The 14,462-nt window shown below is 37.4% G+C and overlaps 2 protein-coding genes across 4 annotated transcripts; both read right to left on the bottom strand.

Moving 5' to 3' along the window:
* Positions 1–226: 226 nt before the first annotated feature.
* On the bottom strand, positions 227–4,295 carry LOC129295103 (exportin-2-like). The gene is made up of 2 exons (XM_054933578.1): positions 1,235–4,295; positions 227–489 (listed from the first exon to the last, which is right to left on the bottom strand). The coding sequence occupies exon 1, from the start codon at positions 4,166–4,168 to the stop codon at positions 1,235–1,237; it is 2,934 nt and encodes a 977-aa protein (XP_054789553.1). The 5' UTR covers positions 4,169–4,295; the 3' UTR covers positions 227–489.
* A 1,935-nt stretch (positions 4,296–6,230) lies between these two features.
* Positions 6,231–13,062, bottom strand: LOC129295104 (peptidyl serine alpha-galactosyltransferase-like). 3 transcript variants are annotated; one of them, XM_054933581.1, is made up of 10 exons: positions 12,671–13,062; positions 12,502–12,577; positions 11,478–11,821; positions 10,421–10,591; positions 9,658–9,901; positions 9,242–9,442; positions 8,471–8,955; positions 7,650–7,814; positions 7,270–7,513; positions 6,231–7,153 (listed from the first exon to the last, which is right to left on the bottom strand). In XM_054933581.1, exons 3-10 carry the CDS (start codon positions 11,780–11,782, stop codon positions 6,503–6,505), a joined length of 2,466 nt encoding a protein of 821 aa, XP_054789556.1. In that variant the 5' UTR covers positions 11,783–11,821; positions 12,502–12,577; positions 12,671–13,062; the 3' UTR covers positions 6,231–6,502. The 3 variants fall into 3 exon arrangements, with proteins under 3 accessions (XP_054789556.1, XP_054789555.1, XP_054789554.1); XM_054933580.1 differs by lacking the exon at positions 12,502–12,577; XM_054933579.1 differs by lacking the exon at positions 12,502–12,577 and having other exon boundaries at positions 11,478–11,830; positions 12,671–13,061.
* Between the last annotated feature and the right edge of the window lie 1,400 nt (positions 13,063–14,462).

Consider the following 14,462-nt stretch of genomic DNA (forward strand, 5'->3'; position numbering starts at 1 on the left):
CTGACTATTGTCAAAGGACTCATTTAGCTTGAGGGGCTACAATACAAGGTTTTCATATTTTTGGCCCCCCAAAATGTTGGACTGAGCCTGAAAGATGGAATCAAGATTTGCACGAGAAAAATTAATTTCATATGCAACTCTTTTCTTTTTTTAAAAAAATGGACCTTAATATTGGTCACGATTTGCTCATATGCATACTGAGAGAGAAAAACAGCAAGACAAGGAATTGTAAGAACGGCAGATGATTTTACACCGAAACCCAACAGATCACATGAAACTCCATACACATGCACAGATCTCATGGATTCAAGCAAGATGCGAACAAAAAATCCCAGTTCTTCATGTATGATCATGGCAGGAGCAAAAATGGATGATTAAATACTGATTTAATTCACAATGCATCAGAGTAGAATCATCACCCAGCTCATCAATGCCGGAGATAACTCTTCCAAACCCAAGATTCCACTAATTTGATTCCAGCATAAAATCCTGTGTCAGTAGAACAAATGGATTATTACGGAAAGAACTCATCATTCATTCTCAACCAAACAAGAAAATTGAAGCATAACAAAGATATAAGAATAATAATGAAGATTGAAGATCATTAGACACGTAAAACATGCACTTATAACACAACTTTCAACCTCAGTCTCTGCCACTACACACCCATGCACAAAGACAATAAAAGATCAACTATGGTAATTTCTCAACCAAAATGCCAAAGGAGAGAGATATTCTAGCATGTTGCAAGCAAAGGTGCTTCACAATAGCTGTGCACCAATGAACACAGGCAGTCGGTCAGTCCAGCACTACATGGTGGGACCCAAATCAGAAGAGGTGACATAAGCTAAATATTTTGTGATTCCTTACAATGTCTATTTACATTTCTAAAGAAAGGGGAGGGAGAAAGAAAAAGGAACTCAAGAAGGAACAACAGCAACAAAGAACTGATCCATCATGGAACTAGCACAATAATTAAAAATTATTTTATCGTACCTAAATTCGTGTATAAAAATTAAAAAAGCATGAAACTGCCTGAAAAGTCGCACAAAAACTAATTTGATAATAATACATTCATACAAGGTCCAGATGAAAAGATAGATTGATAATCAAGAAAAACTTGTGCAAAAAATGTTACAACAAAATGGGCAAAGCTATTACTCTCAGAACATTTCCAATCCAACAAAAAACAGATCAAAAAATGGGAAATAAAGCATCATTTTCTTCTACTTACTCAGGCTATCAGGAGATTATAAGTTTGGCAAAGCTGAAGCAATGCTGCTTGATTTGCAGGATCGACATTTTCACTAATGACCATAGGAAACCTCCCAGGAGAAAGTGAAGAAAGTCGGGACAATGAAGAGACAAAAAATTCCCTCGGATCTTTTATATCTTTCAGTGGATCCTCTTCTTTCTTTCCAGCATTGTATAGACGAACAAATGTGGCAGTATAGCCCACATTTTCTGTAATATCTGGCATGTCAGCTTCATCCTCAACCCTATCCTCTTCTGGCCGTGAAAGAAGGGTGACAATGCTGTCAACCATCTTTCCCCACAATTCAGCAGCTGTGGCATCTAAGAAGATTGGAGATTCACATATAAGTCTAGTTGAAGCAACTGCAGCCAACTTGAGTTCAATAGCTCCAGTAATGAACTTTAGATTAGGAATCCAAAATTGATTTAGAATCACAGTAAATATAGCGGGCTGGACGCGATTCATAGTCTCAACAAGGTTAGAAGGACCATGCTTAATCAGAAAGAGTGACATGAATATTAAAAGATACTTGATAAGCTTTACTGTTCGCCTCTTTTGAAGCTCTCTGAAAATAGCAGCCCAAACGTGAGAAATATAAGGTTCAATGACAGCATACTCAAGACTCTCAATGACAGTATTAAGCACATAAAATCCTTGCTCAGTTGTGCTAGGAGATTGGATGAGTGAGTCAAATATGCCAAGCACCTTACTTAGTCTACCCTCTTGGCTGACCTCAAGTGGAGCCTTCTGAAGGAAGGCCTGGAGAAGACGCACAAGCGCAGGAACATTTGGAGCTCTTTTCCAAGAATCAGGTGACAAAAGGATCTCAAATATCTGCATGTAGATTGCTGGGACAGGTGGCCTGTTCAACTCCACAAGTTGAGCAAGCAATTGAAATGTGTATGGGAAAAATTCAGTAACATCATTGGTCAATATTATTTCAAGCCTAGGGAAGAGACTTGCTTCAAAAACTGATACAAGAGACAAATCCCTCTCACATGCCCTCTTTACAAGTATCGCCACAGACTCGAAGAGATAATGATTGAAGATGGGATTTTTTGGATTCCTGCAAACTTCACCAAGAATTGAGGCTAAACTCTCAATACAGATTCGAGCAACTTCGACAGATATATCAGCAACCCCAAGAACCCTCATGATACACTTCATTACATACTGATTTTCTTCAGACTCTGGGAGCTTCAGGGCGCTGAAAAGACTGTTCATCAGCACAGGGAAAACAGGATTGATGTCAGCTGATGTGTATCGGGCTCTACCACCCTCATCCTTTACCGATAAGAGTTTTTCAATACAACTTGCAGCATAAGAATGAACAACATTTGATTCTGCAGAAAGGAAGCGAACCAAATCTGGGAAAAACTTCAATGCTATGTGTTTTGATATATGACTCCGGAACATAGTAAAAAATTTGAGAGCACCCGCCTTAAGCATAGGATGCCCATTCACATCTGGACTCCGCAGCTCTGGGACAATTACAGATTCAAAAAAGCTCTGAACATCAACAAGTTCTGTTGAGACATAACTAGCTCCAGCCTTCTTGGTTGCCAGAGAAACTACCAAGAATATAGCACAATCTTTGTCCTTCCAATTTACCACTGGATTTACAGCAAAAGAACTTAATAAAGTTTGTATTTGCGCAGAAACAATGCTTCTGACAGTATCCCCATAATGTGTCGCAATACCTTTGAGTAGCTCACAGGCAATCCTCCTCCTAGTATCAAGATCACTACCTTCCATATCTCTCCTAATAAACTCAATATAATTCATCTCGAAGAGTTCCTCATCATCTTCCCTCAACCTTACATTCGGGATCACAATGCCCTGACAGATCTGTGGTATAACTCCTTCACCAGCAAACAAGGTGTGGTGCACACTTGTGCTAACAGTGGTCAAAAACTTGATTGCTGTGATAGCCAGCTGATCACGGCTAGAAGACTGGGATACATTTCCCAGTAAGGTCCACACAGCAAGTGCAAAATCATTCAGGTATCCTTGAAACTCCTCCTCGTTCTTTTCCATATAAAGATTAATATTCTCACAAACTGCAGCTCGAAGCTCATCTACAAGTGCAAAACCATCAGGACCACTATTCTCAAGTGCAGGATAGCTTGTAGTGAGGTATTTTCGAAATTCAGTCATCCACTCCTTCATGTGATCCTCAAAAAACTCAGGCAGCTCCTGAAAATTTAATGAATAGAATATGCTACAACACAACCTCTGCGACTCAAAAAGAGGACGAAGATTTGTAGCAAGCCCTCCGGAGTTCGCAGCCGCATCAATCAACGAAGCCGTTTTGAGAAATATTTCCAGCAGAGGTGCCGCAAAAAGATCAAGACAATACTTCAAATCAAGCAAAAGATCGTTGGTTTTATACTGGTACCGAAACTTGTTAAAAATAGAATTGGCAGTGCCAAGAACACCATTAACAGAGGCATAATCAGAGGCTTGCGATGCTTTCTGAAGATTCATGATGAGCTCAGGAAGCAACGCAGGCCACGATTTAGGAAAATCATGCTTACCAATTACAGCCAAAGCTTCGCTAAGTTGACTTTGAATCTTAGGAGTGGCAGAAAGCATCAGCGGCACTATCAATGATTTAATCTGTTCCTTCTCCGGGTCAAGTATGGGGGAGAAAGCGGGCACATTGGCGTCATCCGAAGCAGCCGGCACCCATCGGACACGGAGGTGGTTCTTAAAGTTGACGGCGGCAGCTTGACGGATCTGATCATCGACGGAAGGCTCGGCGACGAGGCGGAGCACGACAAGGCCGTAGTTTGGACGGTCGGCAGCGTCGGCGAGGGAGGCTTCAGCCCGGCGGCGAGGCTCCGGCGAGGGAGAGAGGGAGTGGAGGAAGCATTCGGAGAGAAATTGGAGGGTTTGAGGATTCCACTCCATGATTGAGGGAATGAGAATGAGAATACGTTTGGGGAAGGGTTTATTTGAGGGCGGGTTTTGCAGTGAATTCGAACACCTAGGAAGGAAGAAAGAAGCATAGGGCTTGTTTCGAAATAATAACTTTAAAAAGACTTGTCTGGAAGGATGGATGGCATGTCACTTCTAATGATCATTTGATTGATAAATATGATTTTGTTTACTCCTATTTCAATGCCCAAGTTTAACGTTACAATGCACTGGTTTACTCTACATGTTAATTTAAATTAAATAATTTTAAAAGGTATAATCATAAATAGCTTAGTTTTCCTCAATGACAAAAAGAGTGATCCCCATTCATTGTTAATTAATAAGACTCGTAAAACAAAACTCAAAATAAACCAAGTATTAATTCTTACATATATTTTCATATTTTTCATTTTTTATATGATCATTTGGTTGTGTCAAATTTCAACATTGCAAGATCTAATTTTTAAATGAGCTAAGAGTCAATTTTATTCTAAACTCAATTTAAAATTAATTTTATTTTTTAACCTTATTAAAATTTAATAATTATGTCCTTGACATCAAATTGTACAATATGTTTTTTTACGTGAGCCTCATATTAAATTTTTTAATATTTTTTATAAAATATTATTTATTAGGTTTCATTATTTTTTATATTTTTTATCACATGAAAGCGTCTCTCTCCTCCATTCATCTCCCTCTTCATCAGTCTCTCATTCATCTCACTCTCTATCCTTCTCATTGAACTTGTGGCTTGCTGGTAGGAGCATGTTGGCTTTACTTTGCTGCAAGTCATGAGTTTGATTCTACAAGAGAGAGAAGTGAATCACTCTCTCCTTCTAGTTCATCTACCCTGGCTTAATCAAGCAAGAGAGATGATAGCAAGAGAGAGAAGCGTGAAGTTGAGAGAGAGTACGTTGACGACGATGTTCAGCTGGTTGAGGAACCTGATAGAGAGAGACCATGGCAGAAGAAAGAATAGATAAAGATGAGGAGGGTGACATATATCAGAGCCACCATGAACTCGTCGTGGGCTCCATACATAGCACTGTTGAGCGGCTTCTTCATGCTATACATGCTAACTTGTAGATGCCGCTTCATCCTGAGTAAATTGTAGATCGAGGGAATGGTGTTATCATCGTGCAGGTTTCGCCATGGATGCTTGACCTTGCTAATCAAATGCTCCCTCTCTGCTCTCCCTCTCCCTCTCCCCCCCCCCTCCCTCTCCCTGCAACCATGTCTCCTCTTTATCATCTTCTTCTCATCTGTCTCTCACCGTCCTCCTCCTCTTCTTTGCATCTCTATTAACCAGGCTCTGTTGCACAATCACAGAACAGAGCAAGGTTGCGTTTATTTCACACCGGGAGCTGGGCACATAAACACATGTATATGTGCTTGCTACACACACACACACACACAACACATGTTTAATTGATTAAGTGCATGTATAAGAATTCACATTTTTCTTCAAAGTCTCAAAACATTAGCTCAGAGATTCCAAAAATTTAACGAGTAAATGAGAATGAATGCTCGCAGGACGAGTAGTGATAAATATAATGAAGATTAGAAGAAGAGGAACTAGGTATCAAAACTGGATGTTTCTATATATAAAACTGAAATTGCTTCAAGAGAGATATATGGGCAAAGGGCTATTGGGGAAGGGGACAAGAAAGAGTATAGAGAGAAGTATATACTAATGACCTGGTGCATGAAAGAAGGAAAACCAACGAGCTAAGAAGAGAGAGAGGAGAGACAAGGAGAAATTAAAAAAAAAAAAAAAAACATGAGACCCACATAACAGTCTGTTAATGCTGGGGTAACGAAATAATAATTTTTTAAAATTGCAAGATATAAATGACTCATAATTAAATTTATGATCATTTGTAATTTTTTAACCTTTAACCCTTCTGAAATTCAATATATTGTGTTTATACAATTATATCCCCTTCTACTAGATACTGAAATATTTCTCATACTTATTAACAAACAAATTATGGCCCTTGCATCTCATGCAACTGATTAACAATTACACAGAAAAAATATGTAGGATTTTGTGGCATTGAAAAAGATTTAAGCTTCTATTATTAATAATTAATATTTCAAACTTATTGAGGAAAAATTTATAACAAATTGTTTGTTTCTAAATAAGTTTACAACATTAAAACTGTGCAAAAAGGCACAACCAGAGGAAACCCATGACGCCATGACAATAGCTTGCTCAGGATCACTCCATGGCTTCCACTCATTGAATGTGATCCTTGCATGATAATAGTCTCAAATAAATTCTCGCCCCTCAGCTTTACACCATGAAAAAGAAGAACAAAAAAGATGTTACAGAGGCACATCAAGACCACGGCTATGCCGATCACGGCCGTTTACTTCCATGTATCCGGGATACAAGCTTCTTCTCCGGCTTCTATGGTTTTTCATCCTCATTCCTCTTCTCTTGTGACCTGAATAAACCAGAAAAATGACCACAGAGAAGCCCAAGCCAGAAAATGCCCATAATACTATCACCCAGAACTTGAAAGAACTAAGCATCCCATCTTTCTCAGAATTTGCCGATAAACGATTGTTTCTTGAGGCAAAAGTTTCATTAAAGTCGCCAAGTTTCCTTGAAATTCCTGTTTCACTGGTAGTGTTGCCTTCCGAACTGGATAAGGAACTGTCAGTGGGGCAGTTCCTTCTCTCATGATGCAGGCGCAGAGCTTCATTTAGTGTTCTTACACATTCTATGCTAAGCAGGTCTCGTTCCCGAGCATCCACATCAGCGTCGTCCAGTGTTGACGGATCTGGTGGGTTCGGGAACTCGGCCCAGCATCTGTTAACCATGTCAACTTCCCTCCAGTCAGCCTTGTCAAAGCTCCAATTCCCGACTCTGAAGAGTAATCCATAATGAAAAACTCTATATTTGACACCAGGTTCAGGAACATATCCCGGGTATATTAGTATATCTTTTTCAATGCGATGCCTTAAATTCAGCTGCATGGACAGAATTTTTAGTTACAGCTATGACACATGTTCATACTTTAAAGAGAAAATAAAAATATAAATGCACCTATTGGGATAACTTAAATGCTTCAAAAATAGCATATTACCTCTGCTGCACCAAATGAGTAACCGTACATCTCACTGATCCACCCGGATTCATATACATCTCCTGTTATATTTCTTGCATAATGAGCCCTATCAGCCCGGACCTCCTCTGTTTTATGAAGCCATTGTATAGCAAATTTTCGTAGATCATCCATGTGCATAATGATTACTCCACCAACCTTGTCACAAGCCTCAGGATGGCTTGTATGAAGTTTTGCAAGCTCATTATCGCAACCAATAAGATAGCTGCACAGAGAAAAGGGGATCAAAACAGGAAAAAGCCATAGAGACTTGTGCATGCGCACCACAGCTACTTATAATGCCTACACATCAGCAGCAACATTTATAGACCACAACCATGAATCAAATTCAATGGTCTTACTCATATGGAGTAGAAACCGGCCGGCCACGGGCAGCTTTGAACTCCCATGGTGTGATTGGACCTCTCAAGATCATATCAGCATCAAGAATAACTATGAATTCTGCATCAATGTTTGCATGGTTGAGCCAGTGAAGCACTCCAGCAGGCTTATTAATTGCTGGATACCTAAAATGAAACAGAAATTTTCAACACTTGCCATGCTCTAACTCTAAATTCTTCAGAAAAAATAGAAAAACTATGAACAAGCGACCCCTCAAGAACTTCACACCACATGAAGTAACGGTATGGTATATCCCTATTCTGCACATATGCTCAAGCAAGCAACACCCACCACAAGACATCATATGAGCAATTCTACAGTGCTACATAGATAATCAAAATTTGTTTGAAATGAAACGTGATCACCGCCAAACTGCCAAATACAATGAATAATTGAACATCAATATCTGTCTCTTCAGGACATCAAAATCATGCGCGAGAGTTAAATAGTCAAATCAAACAGCTCAGGAGGTTGGAGACAAATCTGACAGGACATATCTAGAACTAAAAGCTGAAGATACTAGAGCGTATGAAGCACTAATGGTCTTATTTTCAAAGTCACAAATCACATCTTGCAGCAATGATAATCAGAGAAAAATCAATTGGCCAGAAAGAATCTAACTATGGTAAATAACTAGTTTAACCAGGATGAATGTAGTTTCAGCGACAATGAAAAAGAATATTAAGGAGACCAGCTTGTTCAGATTTTGGTGAGATAACAAAACGCAACTAACTGAGAAGGCTAATGCCCAACATAACACGATTGAAATAAACAAAATTACCAATCGCCTGTTAATGGATGTCGACTCATTGATGGAACATAATGGGTAGGTGCCAAGTCATGGCCCTTGTATTGCTTCAAGTCCTCCTCATTACAGCTGAGAAGTCTAGTGATGTTTCCAGGCTGCCCACTTGTACGGAAACTGTGCATAAGCCCTACAGTCTGCCAATCAAAGTATGGTGTACATTCTGTGGAAAAAACAGTATGGATTTTAGGATATGGCTTTCCAGCATCATCATCATCATCATGTTCCTGAACAGTGTCCTTATCGTCCATCATTTCTAGAGTAGCAGGATTAACATATTTAGGCTTAGTTAGCTCAGCAAAGGTTTTGCTTTTCAAGAAACTCAAGTATTTAGACCATGCTGGTTTAGGGCAACCCTTCGCCGCATGCTGCAATAAAAGACCTTCATTTAAAGTGTTCATGCACTCTACACTGAGAAACAGCCCACGCTTTTGATTAGGGTCAATTTGCATCATCCTTACCTGCAACATGAAATTTTCAATTTCAGCCCCTGGTTAAAAAAATAAATAAAAAGATGACAAAGAAGAAAGACAACTGATCCATCATGTCCTGTGCATAAATTCAAAATATTGGGATTGAAAGTTGAGCTTAAGGGACCAGTTGGAGTCCACAAAAAATGATATCAAGCTTAAAATAATGAATAATGCATGCTTGCTTCACAACAACACAGGAATTCAGTCCCTAGAAAACAGGCATAATTGCGATTGAAAAAAGACCACCCTAGTTTACTCCAACCAGCTGACATACCTCCCTAGGATAAGGAGGTTCTGGAAAGAGCCGATTACAATCATAAACAATATCATCTTCATGGTGAGAGAGTTTATTAAATGACCAATTTCCAACACTGAACGGCAGCCCATAGTGAAGCAGAATTGGCTCAATTCCCTCTCGCGGAACATAACCCGGATAAATCATCAAGTTATCATTGATTTTGTGCCGAAGTCCAACCTGGGAACAAGCAGGGAAAACCCGAAAGGGAGTCAAAAGCAAAGAAGAAACAGGAAACACTTAAAGTAACCAGCAAAAATTGAACGGCCAAGAACTTCAGGCTTTTGTGGTGAGGGGAGGACACTTCAAGCTAGGTGCCAGATAAGTTTGAGTGGTACAACAATCGCTAAAATATTTTGCAGTCATCACGAAAAATATTAGGGCAGTAAACTCACTTCTGCAGCACCAAAAGAGTATCCGTACATCTCACTAATCCATCCCTTCCCATAAATATCACCAGTTATATTTGTTCCCCAGTGGGCTGTATCTTCTCTCACTTCTTCTGTTTTTGAAAGCCACATAGGTGCCAATTTTCTCAGGTCATCTATATGCATTGCCAGAAGGCCGCCAACTTTGTCACAAAGTTCTGGGTGTTTAGTGTGCAGTTGGGCCAAAATATTGTCACAACCTCTTAAATATCTGCAAGAGAAATGTTGGTTATGTTTATAGAAGCTTCCATCCGTAAGCAACATGAAAAAGACTGAATATAGAGTACAATATCTATGAACTACTTAATAAGATTCAAACTAGCAAATTTCATAACTTTGACCTCAATGTCAATTTCAAAACCCCCCCATTTAAGGTTTGATGTAGGTCCTGTTCTCTAATTCACAATACAATAACTAAATCCTTCTCTCTCCAATAATAATGAATGGAAATATTATGAAGGTAAATAAAAAAAGCCATAGACAATTAAAACTCCTTTCTCAATATATCTATAAAAGTTGTAGGAAGTCACACTATTTACAAATCGTGAACAACATGGCTCATCTTAAGTTCCATGTAAAATCATGGGTTCCACTCTAGTTGTTATAAATGGTCAATACTAAATAAGCTGTTTTATTTCAACAATTTGTAAGGGGTGAAAATGCTGCCTACACTATACCACTAAAGAGAAAGTTGAATAAAATGGATGAGAAGCATGAAATTATTAGATACCCATAATATGCTGCAACAGGTCTGCCTTTCTCTGCACCAAGTTCCCAAGGTACAATGGGGCCACGGATTATCATATCTGCATCCAGTATGACAACCCAGTCAACATTTTCTGCATCTTTACTATGTTTGAGCCAATGCACAACTCCAGCAGGTTTGTTTATTGCAGGGTACCTGCATAGAAAATAAATTATTTATAAATTATGCCTCTATCACGGAAAAAGGATTTCCCTTTCATAAAATAAGATGCATTTATCCATTTAGAAAAAGGCAAATTTTGAGATTCATTACTCAGAACGTGGAATATGGGAGACAAGAAACACTGACAAAATCAGACAATAATACCAGGATACAGCCAGAGATAAATTGGTCATGAATGAACAGCAGAATAGTTACTTAGCTGATGTTGAATAGCCTTTAAACTCAGGTAAATTTGAACATAGTTGAATGATGTGAATTCAAAGAAGACATCAGGGAAGCTTTTGTTAACCTCATAACTAATTAACAAGGCACAACATAAAAATCAATGAGTAGAAAGGAAGATGTGAATATTTCTGTATTGTTTGGTTCAAGGCATAAGGGGAAATGGAAACATGCACACGGAATGCACAAAAAGCGTGAAACTTTAATTTATGTAATCCCAAGCATACCCTTGTTATCATAATTCAAGTGTATATGTCCCTCTGTATTACTTTTTAAAAAGGATGTGAGAGTTGTTTCCCATCCATTTTATCCACATCCTCACTTAATTTTCATTTCCATACCTGACATTTCTGTGTATCAAACAATCCCTTAGTTACCACAGATATCGACAAAGTTAGCATACACAATTTTCAAAACTATATATATTGACTCAGATGTACCAATAAAAGAAGCAGCAACATAACTATGCACAAGATAACATCACGCAGAATTAAAAAATTTTAAATGACTATCAAGTCTAGCATTGGACAATCAGAAATAGTCAAAGATATAAACTGCATTTAGAAAGGAAACTAACCTAAAATTCATAATTGAAATTAAATTTCTAAAGAAAATTAGATTTGGAACAGAACTCTACCAGTCACCAGTTCTGGGGTGTCTGCTCATTGAGGGCACCTCGAAAGTGGGAGCTAAATGCATCCCTCTGTAATTTTTCTTCTCCTCATCAGTACAACTGAGAAGACGGGTGATTGGTCCAGGTTGTTTGGCCTTCCTATAGCTTTGCATGAGGCCCACTGTCTGCCAGTCAAAGTAGTTCTGGCATTCCACAGAGAACAGGGTGTGGATCCTCCAAGGAGCTTTATGACTTATTTTTGCGCCCCACACATGACCAATGCTCAAAGATACCAACAACAATACTAGCAAAACCAAATGTTCTGACATTGTAGCTTGATTTAAGATTGGATATTAGATGCGTATTTTCTGCAAGAACTGAATCTGATGCCATCAATATTCTACAGAATATAGCAGGATACAGTAAAGTAATTATTAATCAATGTGTTTGTATGCATATATTCGTAATACATCTTGATTGATTCATTCTTATAGGGTCACCTGATTGTCAAATTGGTATAAAGAAGCTTCTAAGAAATTAAACTGAAAATGTATAAACAATCATGTAAATTTAGCAACCCCTCCATCCTTGCAAGATCATGAACATGGTACAAGAACAAAAACTTGGAAGCCATATCAGAAATTTAAGAGAATTCAGCCAGCAATGACCAAATTACCATAGCAATCATCAACACCTTAAAGAAGACCGTGACACTAGCAAACAAAATTTCTGCATTGAGCTTTTTCACACAACTGACACTTTCATCATCATTGTTTAAAGTCTTGAAACGTGAGCATGTAAAAAATCAAGTCAGAAAGCATTAATGCTTAGGCACATTATTGCATACATGTTATGACTTGAGCTGTTGATTACCATGGCAAAGTGAGTCACCAGTAAGATGTCATTACACTCCCACAAGGTAAAGAAACATAAGACAGGAGTGTAACAAGCATAACTCTACAACGTTTAATCATGTAAATAATAATCATACACAAACAACTTTTAGATCAACGTATAACAATTGCAAGTTCAACAACATAGCTGGAACCTCTTGATACAGTGCTCAGTTATCAAGATCAAAACACACACCCGCCAAAGCCTACTTCTCCCAGCAAGAACCCTAGCTTTAAAGTTGTTTGCAGTTACTATAACATAAAAAACCAGTGGAATTTTGGGCAATCAACAAATTCTATGCGGAGATTCATAGCATAACTTACCCGGGTCATTTCAATATCTTGAACCTGAACGTGGGCAATTTCCTTTCCATCATTGCCCATCCCAATCAAGATCTAAAGTCCCACGCCAGCGAAAGATGAGACGCTTCCCTCCCCTGTTTTTCCTGTGACGAATTGTCAGGTGCAGAGTTTCTGGGTGGTGCACAATGGCTGATGGGGTTTCTTCATCCGTGTACACGGAGACCGGCAGACAAGTGAGGAAACCCAGAGAACAAGAGATTTGTTATCAGAGTAGAGAAGTTTGAGACGTTGACTGATCTTATAGAGAGCGAGAGGCATTGAGATTTGAGACAACGAAGGTAAGAATCCACACCAATAATTTGCACTGATCAATTGATTTGGTCGCGTTACAATTGCAACAAGTCCTCTTGAGTTTTGTATTCTTGCGAATATTTCTCTCACCTCTTAGAGATTAACAATGAAGTCCTTGAGTTTTACAGCCTAGTCATTCTGATTTCTCATGTCTATATGCTCGAGGGCAGACGACAATTTATCTGGTTATTTTAAGGATGTCTGGTCAAATGATAGAATGGACAACTTTCCTGAAAAACATAGATAAAAAGGCTAACAGTTAAAATGTTAAAATTTACCATTTAATTGACAAAACTTCAACAACTTATACACTTAATCTTAATTTAATTTAATTGAATAAAAATATATTAAGTATACCTTATTTGAATAATCTAACATTTAAGAACTTCTTTTTTCTTTGTTTTATTTTGCATGTAGTGGATGCCAGATTTTTGTTCTTTTATGCTATGTCTTGTATTTTTGTCATGAATAATGTCTTGTCGATTTGAAATTATTCATTAAGCTTCGATATCGTGCGTCTATCAATTTATGTGTGTGTGTATGGGCTGGTATAACTAAAGTGGATCATATTATAACATATCATATCATCATATCATTTATATGGTAAAGTGTATCATTTCATTGTAGATATATAGTAGGATGAATACTAAATCACATTTTTTTGAAAAAAATTATTCTATGCTTTTAGATATTATGTGAGGCCCAGTATATAAAAACAATTAAATAAGTTTGAGATTTTTAGTGAAAAAATAATGATAAATGTGAGGCCCATAAAAATAATGTGTGAGATTCTATTATTTAGTCCTTATATTTTTATATGTATAAAATAGTAATGTAAAAACTGTCAGTCTCACAATAAATCTGTAGTGAAATGAATTTGTAAGAGCAACAAGTAATAAATCTAATCATATTTATTGGGGATAACTTTCATTATTCAATTAATTATGTGGGGCAGAACTTAACAGTAATTTTTTTTATTTGATTTCAAAAATTTTCTCATACTTAACAAAAGAAAGGCATATGTATGGGAGACTAGCACATTCATATCTAAGACAACATATTTAAAATAAAGTAAGTTATTAGTACATATTGAATGCGTATAGCCAAAATAAAATTTAAAATAAATTTAACTTAATTTAAATAAATAAAAAATTAAAGGTAGACTAAAATAAATTATTTTTCAATTTTTATTTTAGTTTTATCTTTTAAATTCAAAAATATCACATATATTGCACGAGAATAAAACTAGTTAATATATAAATTTGGCGAAAAAAAAAAGCATATAAATGTAGAAACAAACAAAATGCACGTATACACAATGGCTTTTTTTTTTTTTTTGTAGTTTGCGTAACCCGAAGAGAGTTTTAAAGCGCTTCCAAATATGAAAATAAAAATAGAAAAAAATTTAAAAAAATGAAAATCAAGTATTGCTTTACAAGGAAATGTACTTTTCTAACTAAAT

This window comes from Prosopis cineraria, unplaced genomic scaffold (genome assembly GCF_029017545.1).
Source record: "Prosopis cineraria cultivar Desert tree isolate PC_DT_omini unplaced genomic scaffold, ASM2901754v1 PC48, whole genome shotgun sequence".
NCBI lineage: Eukaryota > Viridiplantae > Streptophyta > Magnoliopsida > Fabales > Fabaceae > Prosopis > Prosopis cineraria.

What these genes read in the sequence shown, in the direction of transcription:
- LOC129295103 (XM_054933578.1), bottom strand. Translation starts at nt 4,168, where the DNA reads ATGGAGTGGAATCCTCAAACCCTCCAATTTCTCTCCGAATGCTTCCTC.
- LOC129295104 (XM_054933580.1), bottom strand. Translation starts at nt 11,782, where the DNA reads ATGTCAGAACATTTGGTTTTGCTAGTATTGTTGTTGGTATCTTTGAGC. An exon ending in CCTGTTGCAGCATATTATGG is followed by an intron (nt 9,902 to 10,420) that starts GTATCTAATAAT and finishes TTTCTCTTGCAG; the next exon opens with ATATTTAAGAGGTTGTGACA. An exon ending in ACTCTTTTGGTGCTGCAGAA is followed by an intron (nt 9,443 to 9,657) that starts GTGAGTTTACTG and finishes GCTTGTTCCCAG; the next exon opens with GTTGGACTTCGGCACAAAAT.